The sequence below is a fragment of the Sceloporus undulatus genome, chromosome 7, assembly GCF_019175285.1.
Source record: "Sceloporus undulatus isolate JIND9_A2432 ecotype Alabama chromosome 7, SceUnd_v1.1, whole genome shotgun sequence".
Lineage (NCBI taxonomy): Eukaryota > Metazoa > Chordata > Lepidosauria > Squamata > Phrynosomatidae > Sceloporus > Sceloporus undulatus.
This window is the reverse complement of record NC_056528.1, coordinates 40,588,370-40,612,632: the sequence shown is the minus strand read 5'-3', so window position 1 is coordinate 40,612,632 and position 24,263 is coordinate 40,588,370. Positions and strand designations below refer to the sequence as shown.

The window sequence follows — 24,263 nt, the reverse complement described above, 5'->3', positions numbered from 1 at the left end:
TATACTGATTTGGCAGTAAACGTCACTATAAGTTCTAGGTTTTAAGGGCACAATTCTTATAGACATACTGATTTCAAAGCAAATGTCAATGAAATCACTTGGGTCCAAAATACAATGCAGCAATCATCCAGTTTGAAACTGCTTTAACTGCTCTGGTTCAGTGCTAGGGAATCATGGGAATTGTAGTTTATTTTGACATCAGAGCTCTCTGACAGAGAAGGCTAAATGCCTCCCAAAACTACAGTTCCCAGAATTTCCTAGCATTGAGCCAGGGCAATTAAAGAGGTCTCAAACTGGATTATTTCCCCAGTGTGTTTTGGAGCTTGGTCTTTCATTTGCTTAAATGTCATTAGGCCCTATAGTAAAGCCAAATAATATTTTATATTTTCTAGCTAAACCAATAACTATCAGGTTTAAATATGGGCATAAATATTATAAAGAATTAGCCATTTACACAATAAGTCTCTGTACCTTCATAAGCAAGATTTGGGAATGGGCATCCCTTCTTTGAACTGTCATTGTGATTTGACTGGGAAGGAAGTTGAAGTAATTCTTTGCACTGAAAAAAATGTTTATGACTTGACAATTGTTCAGATGTTTCTGGTTGTGAGATATTGTAGAGATTTGCAAAAGTGAGATAGCGGCTGAACTTGGAAACATTACTTTTGGGGCTAAAATACCACTGTTTATGACTTGGGAACATGTTTACCAAAATGCCAAGGGGGAAATAATTAATGGAGTGTTAAAGAAACTTGATAGTTTGAGATAATGAGGTTTTGTACAAGATCCTGAACTACATTGCATTAACCAGTTGGACCATAAAGAATACATCTGATACGGGACAATCTAGCATCTAGATCTACAGGTCTTGGACAGTATTTTGTTTGTGTGTCTGTCTGATTGGAAACATGCACCTCCTGTTCAGTTCTTATGTACTAACTGCATCAAATGCCAGTTTTTTCACAATGCAATGCAGAGAAGGAAATAGGCCCCAAATGGTAATAAAAACAACAATACAATGCTATTATAAGAATCTGATTCACTTCTTTCCCAAATTAGACACAGCAGTCCCATATAACACACTAGAAGAAAAGTTATGCCACACTGGAGAATAGATATGATCACCTGATTTTAGCTTGATTTGTCACATCTGATAATGAGCCAAGACAGATAGCAGCGATATTTGCTCACAAGATGTCTTCTAAACAATTCACTTCCTCACTTGACAGGTGTGCAGCACATAGCCTCAGAATGGGAGTCCAGGAATGACCAGCTGGCCTGCTGTCACAAGGGCTCTTCCATGGCCCAACACAGCTCTCACAGCATTAATTCCCTGCATTTTTACTTTACTAATACTCTTTGTTTCTTTACGTTACGTGGCTGATGCACATGATGCACTTGAAAGGTAGAAGACCTTGTGGATGTGCAAATGTGAAACACCAGCCAGTCAAATTATTTGCATCATGCAATACAATAGTACTGTGTGTGTGTGTGTGTGTGTCCTATGTGTATGCATGAAGGCTTTACAGCTGCTTTCCATATCATTTATTGAACTTGTAACTAGACTTTATTGTACTCATCATAGTTTCCCTACTGTGGATTATTCTTCCTTATTGTATATGCGTTTCTTTCATTACCTGCCACAATAAGAATGAACATATTGCAACAAATTGTATCTTCAATATCCTTTTGTCAAGTGGGGAAAAAATACAGGAGGAAAATGTCATTTATCCCATGCAGAAACCTAAGCCTTGTCTCCTTAAATTCATTACATGAATTAGAAATGGAAAAGTTACAAGTGAAACACGAGGGATTATTACAAACTCAAGGACTGTGTATCTGAATATTTCCCTTTCTATCACAATGCATTTCATGAATACAGTGAAAATTAGATTCCAAGTGTTAAAAATATCACAACCATTAGGTTTATACAAAGAATAATAAGAATTCTGCCCTTGTTATAGCAAAACAAATGTGTGCACGTACAGAGATAGACTTGATAAGCATATCTGATTCCACATGTTGTGTAAGGATGATGCTCTGTGGGGATTTCCACCCACCCCCCGCCCGAAATCTATTCTATGGGTGCCCAAACATGCAAATGTAGGAAACTCCCCATTTTTTTCTTTTAAAAAAGGAGAGAAAAAGAGAGAGCGCAAACACATTCCCTAAGGAGGAAGGAGTGATTAACATTCATCAATAGCAATCTCTCTGAGTGATGGAAAATGGTGCTGACAGGCTCCAAAGGGAACTCTGCCAGCTCTGCTCCACCAGAAATGAGATAGGGAGTGATAATGTAGATGCACAGAGGATAGAGATGAAAACAGGCAACAAAAAACAAGAGGCCACCAATTTTTCATTTGCTTTTCAAGACTGTGTTTCATGTTATACATATCCATGAACTAGAGCAAAGAGGTCTAGGCTTTGACATCTGTAATGTGAGGATGTGAGAGTGCTGGATAAGGTCTCACAGCTCTGCCTGAAATCTTACAGGACATTCTCAAGTGAAAGCATCTTGTGATATAAAAACATTTCATTGGACAGAATGTACTGCTCCGTGACAAATGTCTTTTTTAAAAAATCAGGCAAACTAAGGGTACATTCAGACTGACTGAAAAATCCTAGATCCTGTTCTTTCCAATGCTATATTGCATTAAAAGAAATTGACCTAGAGAACTGGTATACAATAGCAGGAACTAGCAGAAAATATTCTGGGATCAACAAAGCACTTATGGAATTTCAAAATAAAAGTAGAAAAAGTATAGACAAAATCTGAGACTTTCTGGTCATTTTCATGAGTGTGGATACACCCTAAAAGGCTCAAAACAGAAAAAGAAAAGAAAAAAGGGGACTTAATTGAGCCATCTACATTTGCTGCCATACTACAGAATCAATCCAATTTGACACTGTTTTAACTGTCATGGCTCCATCCTATGAAATCCTGGGATTTGTAGTTGTGGCACCACGGCTCTGACAAAGCAGGCTAAAGATCTCACAAAACTACAAATCCCAGAATTCCATAATGCTGAGCTATTGGCAATTAAAGCAGTCTCACTCATTATTGCTGTAGTGTAGATACAAAAAGAGAGAGATGGTGGAACAGATCTTCCAAGAAGGTGAGTTGCATGATTTAGATGTGACCCCAGAAATGGATGCATCCCAGCTAACCATGCATCTGCCATAATCAAGATGATCTGATTGACTTTAGTGTAGATGATGCAAAAATTGCTACCATATTCTCCAACATTTTGCAGAGGAAAATTGGGAAACGTGTGGCCTAGCAACATCAGAACGGGATCAAAATAGCAAAGGAAGACACAATCTAGGAAAGGATACAGTAGTTTGCTTCTTCCAGAGCTTGCTTGAAAGGGCAAGATTCCTGCCCCTCCTCTCCTTTTCCTCCCTGCTGAGTTGGGTGCAAAATGTTGCACTTTGAACTCAGTTTGCACAATTGAAGTAAACTAAGGGCAAAGGGGTGAAATGGATGGAGGAGAAAGAAACCTGGACATTTTGAAGACAGCTGAAAAAAAAAATGGGATGACAGAGGACTAACTGGGAACATCCCTGACAAACTGAGACAGTCAGAGGGCAAGTAAAATATTTGAATGAATCATCACATATCACACAACATATCACAAACACAAATTTCTTATATACACTGTCATTTTTCAGTGCAGACCTTTCATCTGTTCAAGCTGAAAACCATTAAATGATCAAGGTGTCAAAGGATATCTAGTGATGGGCATGCATGTGTCAATCAGCTGAAATTCTGATTGTCAAGCTGAATCAAAAGCTTAACACTATTTAATGCTGCTCTAGTATGGAGGCAACATGTTACACATTTATATATAGATATCCACAAGGTATCAATAGCCTTAAAATAGTTTATTTACTTACCTGTTCATTAGTAATGGATCCAAAGGTCCTTTTTGGAGCTGTTTTAGGCTGTCATGTAAATGCAAAAAGGAAGGAAGGAAGAAAAAGAAAGAAAGTAAGTTAGTTAGTTTAAGTGCTTTACAATTAATCACACAATTAAACATAAAATTTTGGACAAGCACTTAACCTGAAATACTAAAAACATATTTATATATTTATCATTATTTATATAATTTCTACAGCTGGGCTGAGACATAAAAGAGAGTTTGCAACATCCACTAACTTTCTGATGTAGGATGTAGCACTTTTATGTAATAAGCATTTTCCCTGGTGACAGTGAAGCAGCTCAAAAGTGTTGAAGAACAAAATAAAATCAGACTGAAATATATGCAAGGTTTAACTGCAGGGGCTATTCCGATGTACAAATGAATCATTTTTTAAAGGAACGAGTTTTGACACTATTATGTGCTTTTGTCCCTCATCCTTTTGACATGCAAATTCTATCTCTCTGAGTTTGCCCAAATTTTATCTGAAAAGGGACCTGCTGCTATCAGGAGTATACAGTGCACCTGCATGAACCGTGGGCTTGCCATTCGGGGTTTGAGCTTCAGCTGATGGCAAGACCCAGATTCTTCAATGGGTGAATGCACATGCAGAGGTGTCAGTGAGTGCACATGCCCATTGAAAAGAACAAGACTTAAGGTCATACGATTTTTGCTATCCACAAAGGTGTCCGGAGGTGATTCCCCTGTGGATAGCAAGGGACAGCTATGTTCTCCGTAATTTTCAAATTGCAAGAAAACAGATTTCATTTAACCATTAAGAAGAACTTTTTTGAACTGAAACACAGGGCCTAAATATTCTAAAGACACCAGATCCTGTCTGATCTTGCAAAATACTTGTTAGTATTTGGGTGGGAGACTATCTATGAATGTCAGATGCTGTAGGCTGTATTTCAAAGGAAGGAACTGACAAAACCACCCCGAGTATTTCTTGCCTAAGAGAATCCTATGAAATACATGGGGACATGAAGGCACATACACACATGAAGAGGATTTAAGCTGCTACATCAGTGGATGGTATTTGATCTATTCCAACAGATTTCACTGAAACAAAACCTGACCCTGATTCTTACAATTATTCAGACTTTAGCACCAGAAACTGTACATTACTGACTATGTAAAGTTGTAGAATTCAAAGACATAGCCATGTTGGTCTGGATCAGTATTCAAAGGAGTCTTACTGGACCTGTGTGAATAGTAATAAAAATACAAAGCTTGCAGATATGGTGACAAGTTCAGTTTTAACTATCATTTTTGGGGGACAAAGGTGGGAGGATAGATGTTTGCTAAAGCCAAATGGTGAATGGTGGAGGGTGTCACTGAAATATTGTGTGATGAGAAGTGGGAACCAGAAAGGAGATCCGATAATAATAATAATCTTTATTTGTATACTGCTTTTCCGTGGACGATCAAAGCTGTTTCCAATATCAGATTAACAATACATAACACATCATGACTCTGCTTCTCTCCCCTCAAGATGGTGGTCGGGAGGAGGGCTCTTCTTCTTGGCAGGCAGAGGCCTGTTGTTTCTTGCCTGCTTCTCTCCCCTCAAGATGGCGGTCAGGAGGAGGGCTCTTCTTCTTGGCAGGCAGAGGCAAGAAACTGGGCAAGAAAGCCCTCATTAGTGTTATAGTATGTGTAGTGTCCAGGAACCATTGTTTCTGTTCAGCCCACTGTCGATGGACTGGTGGAAATATTGCAGTTATGCTGTTTCTCTTTCTATTCTTCTTTTGTAGTTTTGTTGTTGTTGTTTAAATACTTCTGTTCTGAGGGCTGTGATGGAAGGTCCAGGAAGACTGAAGTGTTTTGCAACTTATTCATGCATAAAACCAACTTAATTTATAGCTACAGTGTGCCCTCCCCTTACTATTACTTCTTCCAGGGAGTGCAAGGGGCTTTTCCGGCACGGTTTTCAGTGTATGCTGAAAGCCATGTATGCTGCACCAGCATAAAATGCGGGTGCACTGTATAAGGATCTGTTCCTAGGCTTTTCATTCCATGCATTCGATAAAGTATACTTAAGTCTACAAAGGCCTATGCTACCGACTTCTTTCTCTCAGTTACTCTCAAGGTTCTACAAGATCCCTCTGCACATGTATAATTGTGTTGGATATCAAACACACACAAACACACACACACACACACACGTTTCAAATAAACAATATGAAGTGCAAGGAACAGTATCTGGTAATGAATTCCACAAGAAAAGTATTCTTAGTGACTCACAGAATGAAATATTAGTAGCTTTAAGGTACAGATTTAGAAATTCAATGATCCTTACTTCCATAAAGAAATAATCCCAAATTTTAGTTTGACAGTTATATTGTCAATTGTAAACTAGCTGGTAGACTGCACCAAACACATATATAGAGCAAACATTAGTAGCCAAAACGTAGCATAGGAATTACATGGCCTTCAGCCAAATGATTTTAATGAGCGCAAGCACACTGTACCCTGCACTGGACGCAGACCAATGTGTTTATCTAATAATTCCATTCAGACTGCAAACCATTAATGTTTGTGCAGCTTTCTTTCCATGTAAGCACACACTGAATCAGTTTGCTGAAGGTATGAGAAGCAAGCCAGTAAACCAGATATGGCAGTGTGTTTTGGATTACTCTCTTATCCTTGGTCATACTGGATGGGAGTCAAGGTCCAAACCATCCAGAGGGCACCAAGCTGGTCAGATTGCCAGGCAACCAATCTGGAGGGTCCACAGGAAAAGAGATGACTGGATGACAGATTCATTCAAGGATGAACTGTTTAAAGATAGGCCCACCATTTTAAAAAGTGTTATGGAAGCTTCATTCAGAACACTTGCGAGATGCCAGGAAAGAAGGCATACCAATAGAGCTGCTTCAAACCACAGAGGCAGAATCTACCCTACTGCTAATTAAAATCTGTCAACAAATATGGAAATATAGGAATGGCCAATATTTGGAATATCCAAATTGATTGGAAACACTCAAGATATATAAACACTCAAGAAACAGACTGGAAATGCTTAAGATATATTCCAGTCCCCAAGAAAGATGACACCAGAGATTGCAGAAACCAGTGTATTAATCTCTCATGCAAGTAAAGTGAGGCTAAAAATTCCATAACAAAGACTTTGACCATAAATGGATTGAACAATGCCAGATGCCCAAGCTGGGTTCAGAAAAGGAAGGAAAGGATCCTATGAAGGGAAGAAAATCAACTCATTAGAAGTGTGGTGCGGGAGAAGAGTGCTATGGATACAATGGATTCTAAAAGATGAATAAATGGATATTAGAGCAAGTCAAGCCTGACCTTTCCCTCAAAGCCATGATAACTAAACTGAGGCTGGTGTACTTTGGGCACTCACTAGAAAAAACAATAATGTTTGGTAAGGTAGAAGACAGTAGGGAAAGAGGAAGACCACATTGCAGGTAGTAGACACAATCGAGAAAGGCACTGCCCCATGTCTGTAAGACCTGATAGGGTGACTTGGAGGCTCCTCATTCATGGGGCTGCCACAAGTTGAAGTTGCCTTGGTGGCAGTTAACAACCACAATGTGAACTCTTGGATTTCAAGCCTACTGCCTAAAATAGATAAATCTGAGCACATTCAGAACTATAGTAGCATGAATGCTGTAGCAGTAATAAAAGATACAGGTCCTCCATCTGCTGTCATTTACCCAGTGTGTAATTCAGATTTTCATGCATTCTGAAAGATGAGGCCACATTAGACAGCTTCCCTACTTAAAGCAGCACAGACTGATGCTCTCTGCACTGCACCATGGCAGGCAGCCTGGGACTTAATAGAAGTATAGGACTACACATTTTCTTTGAAACAGAAGTGCATGGTTAATCTTTAAAGAAAGCTTGTTTGAAGTGTTCACATAGTGGTAATATAACTACTATTAAATTTAGGTAACTGCTTTGCCATATCTTTTACTTCTGAACAAATTTAGATCAATTATAATATTATGAAAGTAACTTGTTAATTCTTACAACTGATTAGATCAAAGAAAGGCAACCCGGTGCCTTCCTGATGTTTTGGATCAGAACACCCATCAATGCCAGCCAAGATGACTAGTGGATAGGTTTATTGTCCAATATATCTAGAAGGCATGCCAGTACTTACTCCTGGACTGGAGGAAGCAGTGTCCACACAGCGCTTTCACATGCACCCAACCAAACATTTCTTTTCTGCCACTGATCTATAGGTTTTTTGTTTTTTTAAAAAATGCATGAAAATTTAGAATAAAATATATATGGTTAAATATATTATATCCCAAAATGCAAGTTTTTAATAGATTTTTTTAAAACAAGTACTTGCATTTCATTTGCAATGAAAGACGTGTGGCTTATCAGTCTGGAAGTATGAATACTAGTTATTATTGACACTCCAAGCCACACAGTTTTTATTTCTTAGAAACAATTATATCTTGCCTTTTCTCCAATGGGCTCTGGGAGAAGAAATAAAGAGCTAGTCTGCTAGCTCCGCCTGTAGTGACTCACAGGTGTGACTCACTGAAGATGTGACTACAAGCACACTCTTCCTAGAGTTTAAAAACCAATTAAACAGTCACCACTTAAAATGGCTGCCCAGCTACCTCTCTCCTCCTCTTCTCTGTAGCAGGAATTTCAATCTGGGTTTAGAAGAGGATACGGAATTAAGAGTGCCATGGTTGCCTTAGTCGATTATCTCTGTCTGGGCATTGGCATGGGAAGTTTGACCCTGTTGGTGCTCTTGGACCTATCAGTGGCATCCCTCAGGGCACTATACTGTCTCCTATGCTGTTTAACACTTACATGAAGCCCCTGGGTGAGATCATCTGGAGACACAGGGTGCGTTGCTTTCAGGATGCTGATGACACCCAGATATGTTTCTCTATGTCTTGGACTGTTGCAGTGACTAAGAATGGCATCTCTCCTCTCAATGAATGTCTTAAGGGGGTAATGGATTGGATGAGGGAAACCAGACTCAAGCTGAATCCAGATAAGATGGAGGTACTTGCTATAGGGACCTCTAATCTGGGAATGGAGATATGTCAACCAGTTCTGGATGGGGACACAACTCCCCTGACAGACTGTGTTCGCAGCTTGGGGTTGCTCCTGGACTCAACTCTCCAGTTGACAGCACAGATAGACGCGACAGTCAGGAGTACCTGTTATCAGCTCTGGCTGATATGCCAGCTGTGACCTTTCCTGGCACTGGGCGGCCTTGAAACAGTGGTACACATGCTGGTAACCTCTCGACTTGACTTCTGCCATGAGCTCTACATGAGGCTACCCTGTGCCAATTTTGGAAACTTCAACTGGAGAAAAATATGGCAGCCAGAATGCTTGCAGGTACATCTAGAACAAACCATATAACAGCTGTCTTAAAACTGCTTCATTGATTGTCAGGGGCTTTCCCAGAAGATAATGATCACCAATTAGCAGACATTAATCCTCTCTTGCATTAGCCTCCCAGCCTAAGGCCTGCCATCAGCACAGAACAATACACCTGCAAATCACTCCTGCATTCCCAGGCTCACACAGTATATATAGACCCACTTTTTCCAGGCAAGCATTCTCTGAAGATGCCAGCCACAGATGCTGGTGAAACGTCAGGAAGAAAATCTTCTAAAACATGGCCACATAGCCAAAAAAACCCACAAAAAATCTTGGATTACAATGTTTATAATACACAAGGAGCATGACGAATGACAATGTGGAATATCAACAACAGACAGTTCAATGCATATGAAGGGCAGCAAGTCAGCTAAAGCTAATCTACAGTTTTAAAAGTTGTATAAATTCATCTTATCAGTGGCCTAACAGAATCTAAACAAAGTACCATGAAGCACCTCATTGTTTCACTGGTAGGGTTTTTTTCTTGGAAAAATGCTCTAATTTTGTCATCATTTCATTTACACGACAATCCACAGTGGTTTAACAAAGGGAGGCAGGAAAGAGCTCAAGCCATGAATGTACATAATAAAGAATCAAAAAGTGTATTCTTAGCCCACCAGTATATTATTTCCTGCACACAGTTAAATTAATACCCGTCCCCTCTCTTTATTTTATATTTCTTTGTGGCACTCTGAAAGAAAAGCAACTTGCACAATGTGGAATTTTCATGGAAAAACTTCACTCTAAGAAATGCAACCTCCTCTCATGTATTTGTATATGGCAATTCCCTGTTTCTGTAGCATATGCATAAATAATATGTACTTAGATTTTCAGAACTATGAAAAATCATAGATATTACAGCATCCCATTGTTTTTCACAGGAATTATTTTTAAGAGGCAAAAAAAAAGAAATCAAAGGTGAAGATGTTCATGGTAAAAATCCCCATCCTTGGAGAAACAGTTCAATGTAGATTTTATTTATTTATTTATTTATTTGAAATCAATGAAAGGCAGAAACTATAAGATTTAAGAAAAAATTGAACTATTAAGATATTTCTGAAGAAGGACACCTGACTGGCTAGTGCAACATAATAGATAACAAAACTTCTAATGATGAACTTCCAGTGGTGACTGCAGGGCGATCAGTCACTTGGAATGAAGGGACTGCCCAGAGAGGACTTTTGGGGGGTTTCCTCCAAAAATACTGGATTTGGAGAAGAGAACCGGGAATGGGCTCATCAGAGGTTAGACCACTGTGGTTGGGGAATCGCCAGATGGTAGATCCAATCCGTCCAAGGGATAAGACCACAGAGCAGTCAAGCCTGTTTGTGGTTGCCATTTTTGGTTCTGAGCTCATCCCGCCGTCTTTTTAGTTAGTAATTGGATAGTTTAGTTTTTTTAGATTAAGTCAATTTGTGTTAGACTCCCCCTTTTAGCTGTCTGTGGGACTCTGAACTCGATAGAAGGGTCCTAATTTAGGTTAGAAGCCTGCAATCGCTAAGCAGCTTTTCTTATTATTATTCTGGAGCAGCTAGGCTCACTAGAAGACTTCAACTCCCTAAAGCCCCAGCCACCTTGACCAACAATCAAGAATTATGGGAGTTGAAGTTGGAAACACCTGGAGGACCAAACCTGGAGAAGAGAAGGTTAAGAGGTGATATGATACCTCTTTGTAAATATTTGAAAGGATGTCATAATGAGGAGGGAGCAAGCTTGTTTTCTGCTGCTCCAGAGACTAGAACACAGAACAATGGATGCAAGCTACAGGAAGAGAGATTCCACCTCAACATTAGGAGGAACTTCCTAACAGTAAGAGCTGTTTGACAGTGAAACACACTCCCTCAGCTTGTAGTGGAGTCTCCTTCCTTGGAGGTCTTTAAACAGAGGCTGGATGGCCATCTGTCGGGGATGCTTTGATTTAGAGTTCCTGCATGGCCCTTGTGGTCACCTCCAACTCTACAGTTCTATCATGTTATGATTCTAGGTTTGCTGTCACCATCCTCTGGGGTAGAAATAGTGTGGCTTGCCCAAGATCACCCAGTGGGTTTTCGTGGCTGAGCTGGAATTGGAACCCTGGCTTCCTGAGTCAAAGAAAACCCCTGACCCATCTGATCGACATAAACCCCCAGCTAGGTGTAATAGCAACTAGTTACCCAGATATGGATAGCAATCCTCTCTTTCCATACCAAGAGATAAATCTGTGTTCTGAGTGATCCAGATGTACATCTATATTATCAGTGTACATAGAATGCTCTTTCTGGATTGGAGCAAAAGGCTTCCAGTTTTGTGCCCTCAACTTCTAGATGTATGGAAAGATGTCACTATATCAAGATCAATGGTCAAGAAACAAGAGCTAGTTTTATTTCCTCCAACAGAAGCACCTGGGTGATTTATTGTAACAATATACAAGATTATTGTCACCTTTGTTCATTCAGTTCCTATTTCATCTGCTTATAACCTTCACTGTAGTGTCATGTTGATTTAAACTGCAATCCTGGGAGGGGAGTTGTGTCTTTACTTGTAAAGAGTATTTTTACATGCTCTGAAATAATGAATGAAAAGTCACTTTTTGTGGTTCCTCTCTGCCCAACCTCAAAACATATGATGAATAACAGCTTGCAGAGATGCCCAGAGGTTAGGTAACAACCACTTCTAAATCCTTGGCTTATTCATGATGTCAGCTGAAAGGACTAACCAATCACATCTTCAACTGAAATGATTTTGAAATGAGCTTACTTGTGTGCCACCACTACATCTGCACAGTGTCCTCTTATGGAACTGTTAGCATGGTTAGAGGCCTTCCATGTCCTGCGCCACAAAAACAGAGTGCAGACCACATGGCAGCCTGCTGTGAAGAATTGGTACATTACTTTGCAAACAGAACTGTTCAAATTGAGTCTGATTATAATGCTGTATTTGATACCGATCCAGTGGATGTAAGCAAGGCCCTTACGTGTCCTGTGTTCTTGGATACATTTCAAAGATATAGCTGTGTTAATTTGTAAAATCAGTATGGAAAGAGATCTTGTACCTTTGAGGCTAAGTGTAGGAAAGAAGTTGGTAGCATGAGCTTTTATAGAATGCCCAGGGTTAATCTCAGACCTCAGAACAGCATGCCTTGAACAAAAGAATTACAAAGTAATTTTGGAACGAAAAACAGCAGAATTGGAATTTATCCACAGACTACATTCCATCAACAATGGGTTGAACAGAGATAATGATTTCCTGTCACACTACACACGCATTTCAACACTATCTAACCCCCATCCTCATGTGGGCATCGTTGACCCCATTCATCACATCCCTCTTTGTTTCCCACACCCATCTACCCTCCTTACCTGCAGGCAACAGCTTCATTGCTGCCTTTGTCCACCAACAGCTATAATTAAAACTGGACACGCCACCTTATTTTCCTGTCCACATGATTTTGAATTTGAATTGACACTCTCACACACAAATGATGTATGTAGGCCTGTGTCTGGGCTTTCCACTTCACCAAATGCATCTGATGAAGTAGGCTCAAGTCTATGAAAGCTCATGCTACCAACTTATTTCTTTCTTATTTCTTAGTCTCAAAGGTGCTATGTGATCTCTTTCCATACAGAATACATTTCAGTTTGTGCAAGCTGAGGTTGTGGATAGGATCTCTGGAGATGTTTTAGACTTTCATGGCTCATAAAAAGTACCCAGAGTACTGGCTGAGTGGCTAAGTACTGAATACTTGGCTATACCAAGGCAGATTTCCAGCTTGCCTACAAGAAGTGGCATTGAGACCATTACTGGGGGGAAAAATCCTTCCTGGACCCCACCATATGTGAGATTTACTGACCAGTCTCCACCATGCCTTTCTTGGGCAAAATACTGGAGCATGTAATGGCCTCAAGCTCCATAGGTTCTTGGATGAAACATATTATATCGGTTCATTTCACTGTCTGGTTTTAAGATGGAGCCAACTTTGGTCACCTTAGTGGATGACATACTTGAGCAACTACACAGAAAAAGGTCAGAAGTGGTGCAAGGGTGGAAAGAGTAGGGTGGTCAGTGCTTGTTTTAGGTGCTCATGGGAAAGACCGAGCTCTTGCCTTTTATCACTCTATTGAGAGAAGGGGTTGATTCCTTTGTTTGATAATAGTTAAAGTACAGGATTTACACTGAATCCTGGATAGGTTAACCCAGAATTTTGGGTCAAATTATTGATAAAATTTTCTTGACTTATACATAAATATATACAGCACATTTTTAAAAAAATCCTTCTGTATTAAGATTTTAGTTGTACAGTACTTTGTTTTAATTTGTTATAAACTGCCTTTGGTCACATGTCAGGAGAAAGGTGGATATAACTTAAACAATACATTTATCAATTAATTAATTAGTCAGTCTATTCCTCAATCTACAGTATCTTCATTCACAATAAAATTGCAAAAAAGCACATCTTATTTCCAAACTAATCTCAGTACCCCAAGGAAATCAACCTAGACATTGATATCTTCATTGTTCTTAGCAGAGAAGACCGAAAGGGGCTTCTGTCCTGAAAACAGCTCTTATGGGCCACCATTGCATATCCTTGTGAACCATCCCCCTTTGCTCTCCAGTATGCTGTTGAATGTTCCTCCTATCCACCACTTTGCATGACTGGTAAGAAGGAAGACAAAGTGAGGAATGTGATTTCAAGCTAAAATTCTAGTCCAGGTAGCAAAGAATTCCGAAGCTTCTAATCCTTCCAAACTCCCAAAACCTAATTCCAGACTCAAATCAGGTTTATCCTTTCTGGCATCCATAAAAATAAAGATGAATTTGAAACAGAAACTATTTATGTTTAAAGACAGTTGTCAGGCTTACTTATGACTAACAAAGAATATTTGCAATTCCCTCAAGCTCAAAAAACCCCTTTCCTCTCCTTCACGGAAAGTGCCTTACTTGAAATGGTCATCCATTCTTATGTATTGTTCTCCTTGAACAACAGCTGACTGAAGTAAAGTTACTGGGAAGCAAAAATGGGTCAACTGGCAATAGCCAGTTGAGATCTCTGTTGGCCAAGCTCAAGAGACAATGGAAACACCAGCATAAAATTACAGGTTCTCTCCTCCACACTGCCAGCTACTGAAGCCTGATTCATAGGCTTTCATAGGGGGAGGCATTTTCTTCACTAACTGGCTTGATGGCTTTCTTTGTTAGAACGGTTTCAGTCAGCATGCAGGGACTGCGTCTTAATAGGCTTGCTCTGCTCCCAGATCAACAGCATGGCCCCTTAGCCATTGTATTTGGAAGTTATGTAGCTGCCGACAGGTGCATGGGGACACTAGCCTGGTTCACCTGGTGAGTCATTGTGTGCTTACTCACACTGCGTTGATTAAAAACAGCAACTCACTTCAAAAGAGGGATTGTGCCAGAAATAGTACAGTCATTATTATTTCACCACCCAAAAATCATGGGGTGTAGAAACAGGACCGAAGTAAATTTCAAAATTAATCAGCACACAACTCTATATCCTAGACTAAAATATGAGATGCATTAGAACTATGTGCAACAGATGATTAGCATCTCTAAGTCATATCAGCACATAAGAAGTGGCCCCTCCTTTTTCTCTGTTCAAATGCTACAAGTTGAGTGGGGGGGAGAAGCTAGGGAAATAATTATGCTGTTTTATTGATCAAATTTAAAAAAGGTATCTGCTGAATGAGACACGTGGCTTCTGTGATTTAAAAGAAAGGACATGCACAGACAATCATTCATCAAATGATATTAATTAAGGAAGATAAGAACCTTCCACTCTCTCACCTACCCATGAGAAGCTCAACAATTTACTGGGTTACTTTCCCTAATGGGGTTATATATGCATCAACACTGAAGCAAAGCACCCTATGCCTGCAGGCATTAATTCTATGAAGCCATGAATGAACTGAGCATGGCTATAACTGGATAGCATTTCCACAGATTGCTTTGAATGTATAAGTCTGTTGCACTCTTATTAGCAGGCATATGATCACTTTAACATGCATTCCAGAACAGCTGAAGTTCAAACAATTAAGATAACAGGAAACAAGCATCTTGGATTCATTGAAAGGTAAAGTGAGGGTTATATCATTCAGCTGAATATGGCATACAGTTATTTTGTAGTTGTACTGATGTCAAAACACGGAAATAGTTTTAAGAAACATATCACATGAACCAGCATAGGAAATATATATGACCACAATCTGCATAAAATTAAGTTAAATGAGATGTGGAGATGGAGAGAACACTTACTTAGTTTCCACTGTATTGTGTCAGAAAACTCTAATCAACTTTTGTGAAAGAAAAAAATAGAAAGACACATAGAACCCAAAAGTCTAGAACAGTGTGGCACAAGTTACTGTGCACAAAGGCATGCATATGACCAACTAAGACTATCAGATATGAAAATGCATACATTTACTTGCTACCTTCTCCTACAGTCTTAGAACCTTTCTTTCAATCTACATTTGAGTTGTGAAACCCCTCCTGGATTTGGGTCCTGGACCTAAGAATATTTTCCTTTTATTGTACCCAAACTAAAAATGAGGGTTTAGTCATTTGGTTTTTGTACAAGTTGGGAAGATTAAAGAAACTAGCCAAACATGCATAGGAGTATTTCATGACAAGAGACTAGATGTTACTGCTTGATCCTCCCTCCTTCCCTAGTTTAAAAAGTACCATTTATGCAAGTATTAAGGGGAATGGGGTGGGGGACCTAGCACTTCTAATGTTGTTGGATTTTTTTGTTGTTGTGTGCCTCCAAATCATGTCTGACATAGGAGACCCTAAGGCAACCCTATCACAGGATTTTCTGAGACAGAGAGTGTGTGATACAGTACACCCAAGGTAACCCAGTGGGTTTCCATTGCTGAGAGGGGAATCAAACCCTGGACTCAAGAGTTGTAGTCCAATGCTCAAACAGTGGCTCCGTTGTTGGACTGCAGCCCCCATGATTCTTATCTCTTGGCTACGCTGGCTGGTCAGATTCAACTAAATTTGTAGGGTCAACAGACTCTCCTGATTTGGTCTATTGCCTTGTTCTCTCCAGCAGTACCACTTAACACCTGTTCAGCCCACCCTGCTCCTGAAATTTGACTGGAACTCAGTCTGACAAGAATCTGATAAGGCTGCAGCAGTATAATTGCACTTTACTGAGTCTTTGTACTTGCATAGCAATAGCAGCAGCTACATTTCCATGCCACTTCATACTGAACTAAGCAGTCTCTAAGCGGTTTACAACGTGTCAGCTAATTGCTTCCAACAAGCTGGGTACTCATTTCAGCTACCTTGGAAGGATGCCAGGCTGAGTCAACCCTGGAGCCTTTGGTTGGAATCGAACGCACAACCTTGTGGCTGTGTGTCAGTGGGTGCAGTACTGGCATTTAACCACTGCACCACCAGGGCTCCATATTACATTAACATGGCAGTTAAAAGGTCATAACAGATCCTAGGATGTCAATGCCCTGGTGCCAAGGATTGCCCTTGCATGAAAGTCAATGGTATAAGAATAAAAGTGCCCTGACACTACATGAACAAGTGAATCCACGTTAACATTCTCATCTCTAAGGCTGATGCCAAGAACTTGTTTTGAAACGCATCTTTAAACTTCTTTGTTTCCTTCCATTCCTTGGTTTATATTTGTGTTTGTGCATTCAAAATGAGATGGTAAATAAAAGATGGAGTACCTATGCTATGCTATGCTTTCAAGAAAAGAGCAAATTATGGGAAACAGAATGGAATTTATATGTCACCAGAGGAAAACTTCAGTATTACAATGATAGGAAGGAGCTCCTGGGGATGAATGATAAGAGAGTCAGAGTGGGATGAATTTTGCTTATTTTATAATTGCTATATTGGTTGTGAGGAAAACTCCCTCAGGTGAGAACGCAAATGTGAAAATGTATAGACACAATACCATTTGTAATATATTCAAGAATGGACAACACAATGCTTCTTTCTATACTATTAAGGCTGAGGTTCTTCTAGAGATGCTGGGCTCTGGCTGTTTGCTCTTGCCAGTTGGTTGATGAAGTCTTAAAGATTACATACTTCCTTATGACATACTGCTTTTGTGGCTGCTCAGCCTGAGAGAGAGGGTACTGTAGTTAGAGTTATTTGCTTGCACATCATTCCCCAACCTGCCTTTCACCTGTATAGAACTAGAACCCCAATTACCCCAAGCCAGTGTACCCAATAGCTATGATTACTGGGGAAGGTGGGAAATGGAGTCCTGCAAATCTGGATGCACTGTTCTGAGGAAGATTGGATTGGAGTGCTGGACAAAAATAGAAGAGCAGTTAAAAACTCAATTTATCTATGCAGCTTTTACTGGATGAATTTGGCCTTGGGTGACCTGAGAACTAAATATCTTAGACCAATCTGACTTAGTATTAATACAATACAATGAATATACTTTTAAAATGAAGTGCATTAGAATGTGAATATTAAGAAACAACAATATCAACCCCACAGTGCAGCAACAGAGCACAGATTTTGCATGCAAGTTCTATCCTTGGCATTGCCTCAGTTTAAAAGGGAGGGGGATCTTGGGTAGTAGGGATATGAATGATATTTCTTTCTTTGAAAATTTTGTAAAGAGGTTGGTAAACAGAAAATACAAAATTATTTTAGATGGACTGCAAGTATAGCTGATAACAAACCTGCATTACACATTTACATTGGTTTAACTGGCATGCTTCCACCCTATGGGTTCCTGGGATTTGTAGTTTTGTAGGGTAGATACTTAGAATTCTCTGCTAGATATCTCTATTCTATTAACCTGAACTACAGCACCAAAGGTAGGTGGCAGAGAATTCTAACTTACTTACTTATTTATTTATTTATGGGATTTATATCCCACCTTTCTCCCAAAATGGGATTCAAGGTGACTAAACTAATTCTAAATCCCTCATTAGACTATAAAATCCAGGATTCTAGGGTATGGAACTATGGCAGTTCATAGGTATCAACATTTTTTCACTGAATGGGGAACATATACAATTTTTTTTAATAGGAATTGGAAATTTCTTATATCTGTTGAACAAGAAAAGCCAGCCAATCATTTCCTACTACTGTACATAGGAAAATGGTTTGCTTGTCCATCTCCTTTTTAGAGTAAAGAATACAGTCTGACAGGCTGCACTAGCAGCCTTTCAGATCTGTTTGACAAGCAATGATGGAATCTTTCAGACAGAAGTGTGTCAAGAAGTGCATGACAACGATAAAGGAAGTTTTTGACTAAATTTGATGGACAGATTCTCTCTCAGATCTTTTCTTCTGTGTAATGTAAATAAACAAACCATGTTCTGCCCATGTGTATTGCTTAGATTCGCTGAATGCATAGAGTTCCAGGAAGGTTTTGCTCCTATTTTCAACCAGGTACCATCTACCATTCCATTTTAAACCCTGTCCTATGGTTAATCTATGCTTGATTGAAATAAGCCAGTTTCATAAATCATGGTTAGAATGGAGTGTTGCTCAATAGCCACATGTAAAACTAACCAGTTTGGCTAGATGTGCACATCTGAGCATGTTAACTGTGCTCAATTTAAAGCTAAAAATTCCAGTCTCCCAGCAGCCATGCCAGAGGAGAAGTGGGAGTGCATGAGCCTGAGGCTTACTCCTGTAACACTGGCTTAAAATTAAATCCAAATGTCTCTGCCATCGGTGTGATTTCCACCACACTCTCCAGTTGCACTTGTGAGAAAGTATACATTCCAGTGCTATCTCAGGGTTACCAACAGTACTTGTACAAAAGATGAACTGTCATTCTATTTTTCCACAGCAGTGCTCTGAAATCACCTTTCATATTTCAGGTTCATCTGTTACTGTGAAATATTGGCTGAACAGTACAACAGTGTAGAAGATAACAGTGTTTTTCAGTGTTTCCCTTAGGGCAAGAACATTTAGGAAATGTTTAAAAATTTCACACAATTGCCCAGCACCTCTTGAAATACCTCACACATATTTCTTTGACAGAATAATTGGCAAAGAAACTAATCACTTTGTGGTCTTGCTCTGGTAACATCAAGACTAAGGAACCAGTGAAGTGGGCAGGACAAAAACAACACATTATTGTGAAAAACACAATTTAGGCCTGTTACAGACTGCCAAAATAAAGCTGCTTCGGGTCTCTTTGGAGGTATGCTATTTAAATGATGCATGGGTCCTAAGAGTCCGGAGGTCACACCAAAGCCACACTTGTCTACATGTGTGCCTGGACTGCAGCAAAAGCTGCTAAATCTATATTTCTAGATTGGCAAGTTGTCAGTGTGATCTTATTCCATATAAAGAATAGAGAAATATTGTGAAGTATTTGACTACACTAAGGCCTGTTACAGACAGCCAAAATAAAGCTGCTTTGAGTCACAGTGGAGGTATGGTGTTTCAATGATGCATGCATCCTAAGAGTCCAGAAGTTGCACCAAAGCCACGCTCCAGCCCTAAGGACTGGAGCGTGGCTTTGGTGTGGCTTCTGGACTCTTAGGACGCATGCATCATTGAAGCACTATACCTCCACTGTGACTCGAAGCAGCTTTATTTTGGCTGTCTGTAACAGGCCTAAGAAATTCTTTGAAGGATCTCAGTCTAAATGTGTGTGTGCATGCATGCACATATGCATGTGTGGGGGAGAGAGTGTGTGTGTGTGTGTGTTAACATTTTTAAGGAAAAGCAGCAGCAGCTCTCAAGCAATCTCACAGTGCTTTAAATTGTGTTATGGCTTAACATGGACTTAAAGTGGGCTGCATGCATCTGGCACAGGATGTGTAGCCCAGGGAAAAGTGATCATGTCACTGCCTCACTATGTCTATGAGCCTGCTGTTAAACCTGGATTTAGAATTTCAAAAGGAAGCTATTAGAGATGAAGCGAGAGAAAAATGGGCACGACTTGTGCAATGCTGACCTATTAATAAATACAGAGAAGGGTCAAGCATTGCTTTTAAAATGCATTTATTCTACAGCTGACAACTAAAAGAGAAGTGGGGTCATGGTGACATGAAGAATGAAATAAAGAAAGAGACCATGTAAAGTAGAAATGTGTGCATGGGGATTAAAAAGAAAGGAAAATAATGGAGATCGCTCTGACTTTAAATATCAATATTAAACTGAACAGATCTTGCAGTTACAATATAAAATCCACTTGAAAACGTATAGCTAATACCCTTTTGATGCTTTTCAAAGAGAGCTATGGTATTCTGTGTTTGCTTGCCCCAGTGAATTTGGTGACTTAAAAGTAGGACTCTTCATAAATTGCAAGTTAGGTGGCACTTTTTTTTGTTGTTGCTTGAGTGGCTTTTTTCAGAGGTGAAAAGACTTACTGTGTACACTCATCTATAGGTCTAAAAATGTATGCCAAAAATTGACCCCAAAATCCCAGGTCAGTATGGTAATGTGATAGAAGCTCTTTCAGATTTCCCCACTCAGTTTCTTTATGTTCTGAGCCAAACAGATAGAGTCCTTGGTGATTGATTGACTGATTGCTTTTTGTCTAACAGTCCCTCTCCCATCCAAGTGCTTCGCTGTCTTGGAGTGAAGGCTGAAACATTTAAGCCTCATATTGATTGCTGCTTCCCTCTTGCCTCTCACATACACACACTGAAGGAGCCTCCAAGTTTTACATCCTACCTTTACCACGGGTCATGTCCATATCCATAATTTTGGGCCCAAAACTTGCCCTTGACTTATACATCAGGTTGACTTATAGTTGAGTATATATGGTAACTACAGATACTTCCACAACTTCCAGATAAATACTTCCTACAGCTAGAAATCTAAAGACCTGACACAACTATTGCATCTTCCACGCCATTATTCTTATTCTTATTCTTATTAATTCATTTAGATGGAAGCAGTGGGAAAACACAGGATTGCCAGTGGAATTTGCCATCAACCCATTAACTTCAATAATAATCTGTGAACAATCTATTGCATCATGAACTCATCTTGAAGCATCCAAAATGCACTCCTTTGAACCACATCTTTTTCTTGTTCTCAAAATATATAGATAATATCCATTTAAATATTATTAATTTATTAATTATTTTACATCATACCTTTAACTCATTAATAGAAATCCAAGGCATCAGCTAACAGATCAAAATAAAACCAATTAAAACCTAAGCAGGAATTAAATGTATCCCCCTTGCATTTTATTTTAAAAAAACCACAAAGGCAATAAAAATAGGAAAAATGAGATAGTTCTCTTGAAAATTCAGAAACAATCAGGTTATCATGTCTACAAATATCCTACCATATAAGGTGAGCTATACAACAGAGAACCAAGTGCTCTGGGACAGAGGGAGATCTCATCACTAGTCCCAGCTTCTGTTAATCAAGCAGTTTGAAAGTATGTAAAAGTGCAAGTAGATAATGCTGTAATCCCCCTCAATCCATTGGGAGAGGTGGGAAATACAAATCAATTGTATTATTATATTTAGATACCACAGCATTTTGTACAGTCATGCTGGCCACATGATCGCAGAGTCGGCTTTGACAACACTGGCTCTTTGGCTTAGTAATGGAGATGAGCACCACCCCCTACAGTTGGACACAACTTGACAATCATATCAAAGGGGGAAACTTTACCTTTTATACAGAAGAGCCTGCCATCTTCTAAAGCAGTGGTCCCCAAACTGTGCTCTTTAAGAGATTTTGGACCTCAGCTCCCAGGATCCCAGACTATTGGCCAACATGCCTGAGGCTTCTCAGAACTGAACTCCAAAATCTCTTAAAGGGCACAGTTTGGGGACCACTGTGTCTGGCACATTATCTTTTGTGAATATCCTGCCTCAAAAGGTACTTTTTGCATACCTACTTGTCAAACTTGAGGTGGTATCATGGGGGAAGAGAATACAAGCTAGGACCTCTGATACTGATTCAAGTGTAGGCACATACCCAACATATTTACTGTTTCCATCTTTGCAAACCCTAAGGCAAACCTCTCATGAGGTTTTCTTGGAAAGTTTCTTCAGAGTGGACTTGCTATTGCCATTCTCTTGCACAACCTCCAAGGCCCAAGGCCACCCAGTTGACTGACACATCCGAGCCAGAATTTGAACCCTGGTTTCCAGAGTCATAGACGAATGCTCAAACCACTACACCATGCTGGCTACCACAGCTACTACTGTATCTGCATTATATTTCTAACAGGGAGGGGTAAAAACATTGTACAAATTAATTAGCTTCATCCCTGAACTGCGCTTTTAAAAGATCTTTCTCAAAATGAAATTAAAAGCAGAAAACCTGTTCTCCTTGCATCAATTAATGATACCTTTTCTCTCTGATGTCTGTTCTTCATGTTTCTATTATTGCCTGTTTTTGATGATAATGAGAGATAACTGATTTTGACCATCCTTTCATCAGCTATGTTTTACAATCAGCAACTGAACAGGGCTGCTCTCCAACAAGTGCTACTCCTGCATATACACAATTGAGACAAATGGATGCTTGCAGGTGCAGCAACAGAGCTGTTTCTGTTTACACAGCAAAAGGAACCAGAATGGAAGCAACATTTAGATTAGAGGAGGGAGGGATATTATGTCAGCAGCAGGTACCAGTGCAGGTGTACAGGAAATGCTTTCAGGTGAAATCTTACCTATTAAGATAGAGAATAGAGAAAGAATGTGAAGGGTGAAATTGGATGTGAAATTTGGAAAAGGGAACAAATGTCCCTGCATGCAAAACAATGTTTTCATTTAGGTTCTGTCTATTAACTGCAAATACAGCAGCAGAGAATGAACGCTTGTTATTAGAACCTGATGTTTAAACATACACACAAATATGCAATCTACACCACTGAAAATGCTGTCAGCCTTTTCATGTCTATAATTATTTACTTTGCAAATTTTAATTTGTATGCATTTACTAAAAGTACGGTGTTCCTCTCCTACGAAGCTCCAACCAGGCAGCTATGCATTCTCAATCCTAGCTGCCAAAATGCACTGAATACATATCCCTTATATTAGTTCAAAATTTTGTATTAATACCATCCTCTTTGCTCACAGTTTTTATTTTAGCAGAATTGCTGTGTTTCTTTTTAAGTTTTTAAAGATATAATGTAAACTGGTTTAATATTTTGCTATAATTAAATGTTGATTTTATTATTCTTTACCTAACTACTTTAATGAATAATCAATTTGAATCTTCTGGATTAAAAGCAATTAAGAAAATTTTGAAAGCTAGCAATATTTTGCTAAATCTGACTAAATCTTGGTTTCATCCCTTGGCTCTGGCCAGACTCCTGTCTCCTCTATAACTTCTGCCTGTGCTCCAGCCCTGACAACAATAAAAAAATAATGCAGATGTAGATATTGTTGTTTCCAAACAGCTAGTAGGAATTTATAGGCTTGGCCCCTGCAACATTATGACTGCATTTGATTTCACAGAGTGAGGGCAGGTGGGATTACCTGTGAACACAGATAATTTCAGCATCATGAAACACTACATTTACCGTGGAGAGAGGAATGGAAAAATCATCCTGCTATTAGAAAGCTCCTGTATCATTTCAAAGTCTAAACACATGCAGGGAGAGAGAATCTGATATTATCTCATTGGCAAGCCTATTGTCATTTCTCTAGAACTCCAACTGAGTCAAATTCTTGCTAGATTCCCTTTTAACAACAGAATTCTGTAGCACATTTCAGGTTATCTCCAGATGCCTTTATCATAATCCACATGCTGCCTGTAACATCACTGAAACCTGAGTGCGGAGGGGGACTTTTCCTTCCAGCAAGTTGGAAACAGAACTACTGTAAAATAGCTTTGGTGCTATAGATCAGTATTGTCATTTTCTCCTGCTGTTCACCACAGTCAAAACCAAAACAAACCACACAGACTTCCTTGCATTGCTGAAAGGTAAATAACAGTGTGTGCAATCCAGATTAAGAGGCTGAATTAAGTCTAATCTGGAAGGGATTGAATTTTTGTGACACCACACAGAGACCGCTATCGGATCTGCATAATCAAGAA

General features: G+C 39.5%; 1 protein-coding gene across 3 annotated transcripts in view; it reads right to left on the bottom strand.

Moving 5' to 3' along the window:
• Positions 1-24,263, bottom strand: part of PCDH11X (protocadherin 11 X-linked) — a 553,290-nt gene that overhangs the window by 402,340 nt on the left and 126,687 nt on the right. For all 3 annotated transcript variants that reach the window (XM_042480331.1, XM_042480332.1, XM_042480333.1), the window contains exon 3: positions 3,898-3,945. In XM_042480331.1, coding sequence (XP_042336265.1) covers positions 3,898-3,945 — 48 coding nt within the window. The remainder of the gene's footprint in view (positions 1-3,897; positions 3,946-24,263) is intronic.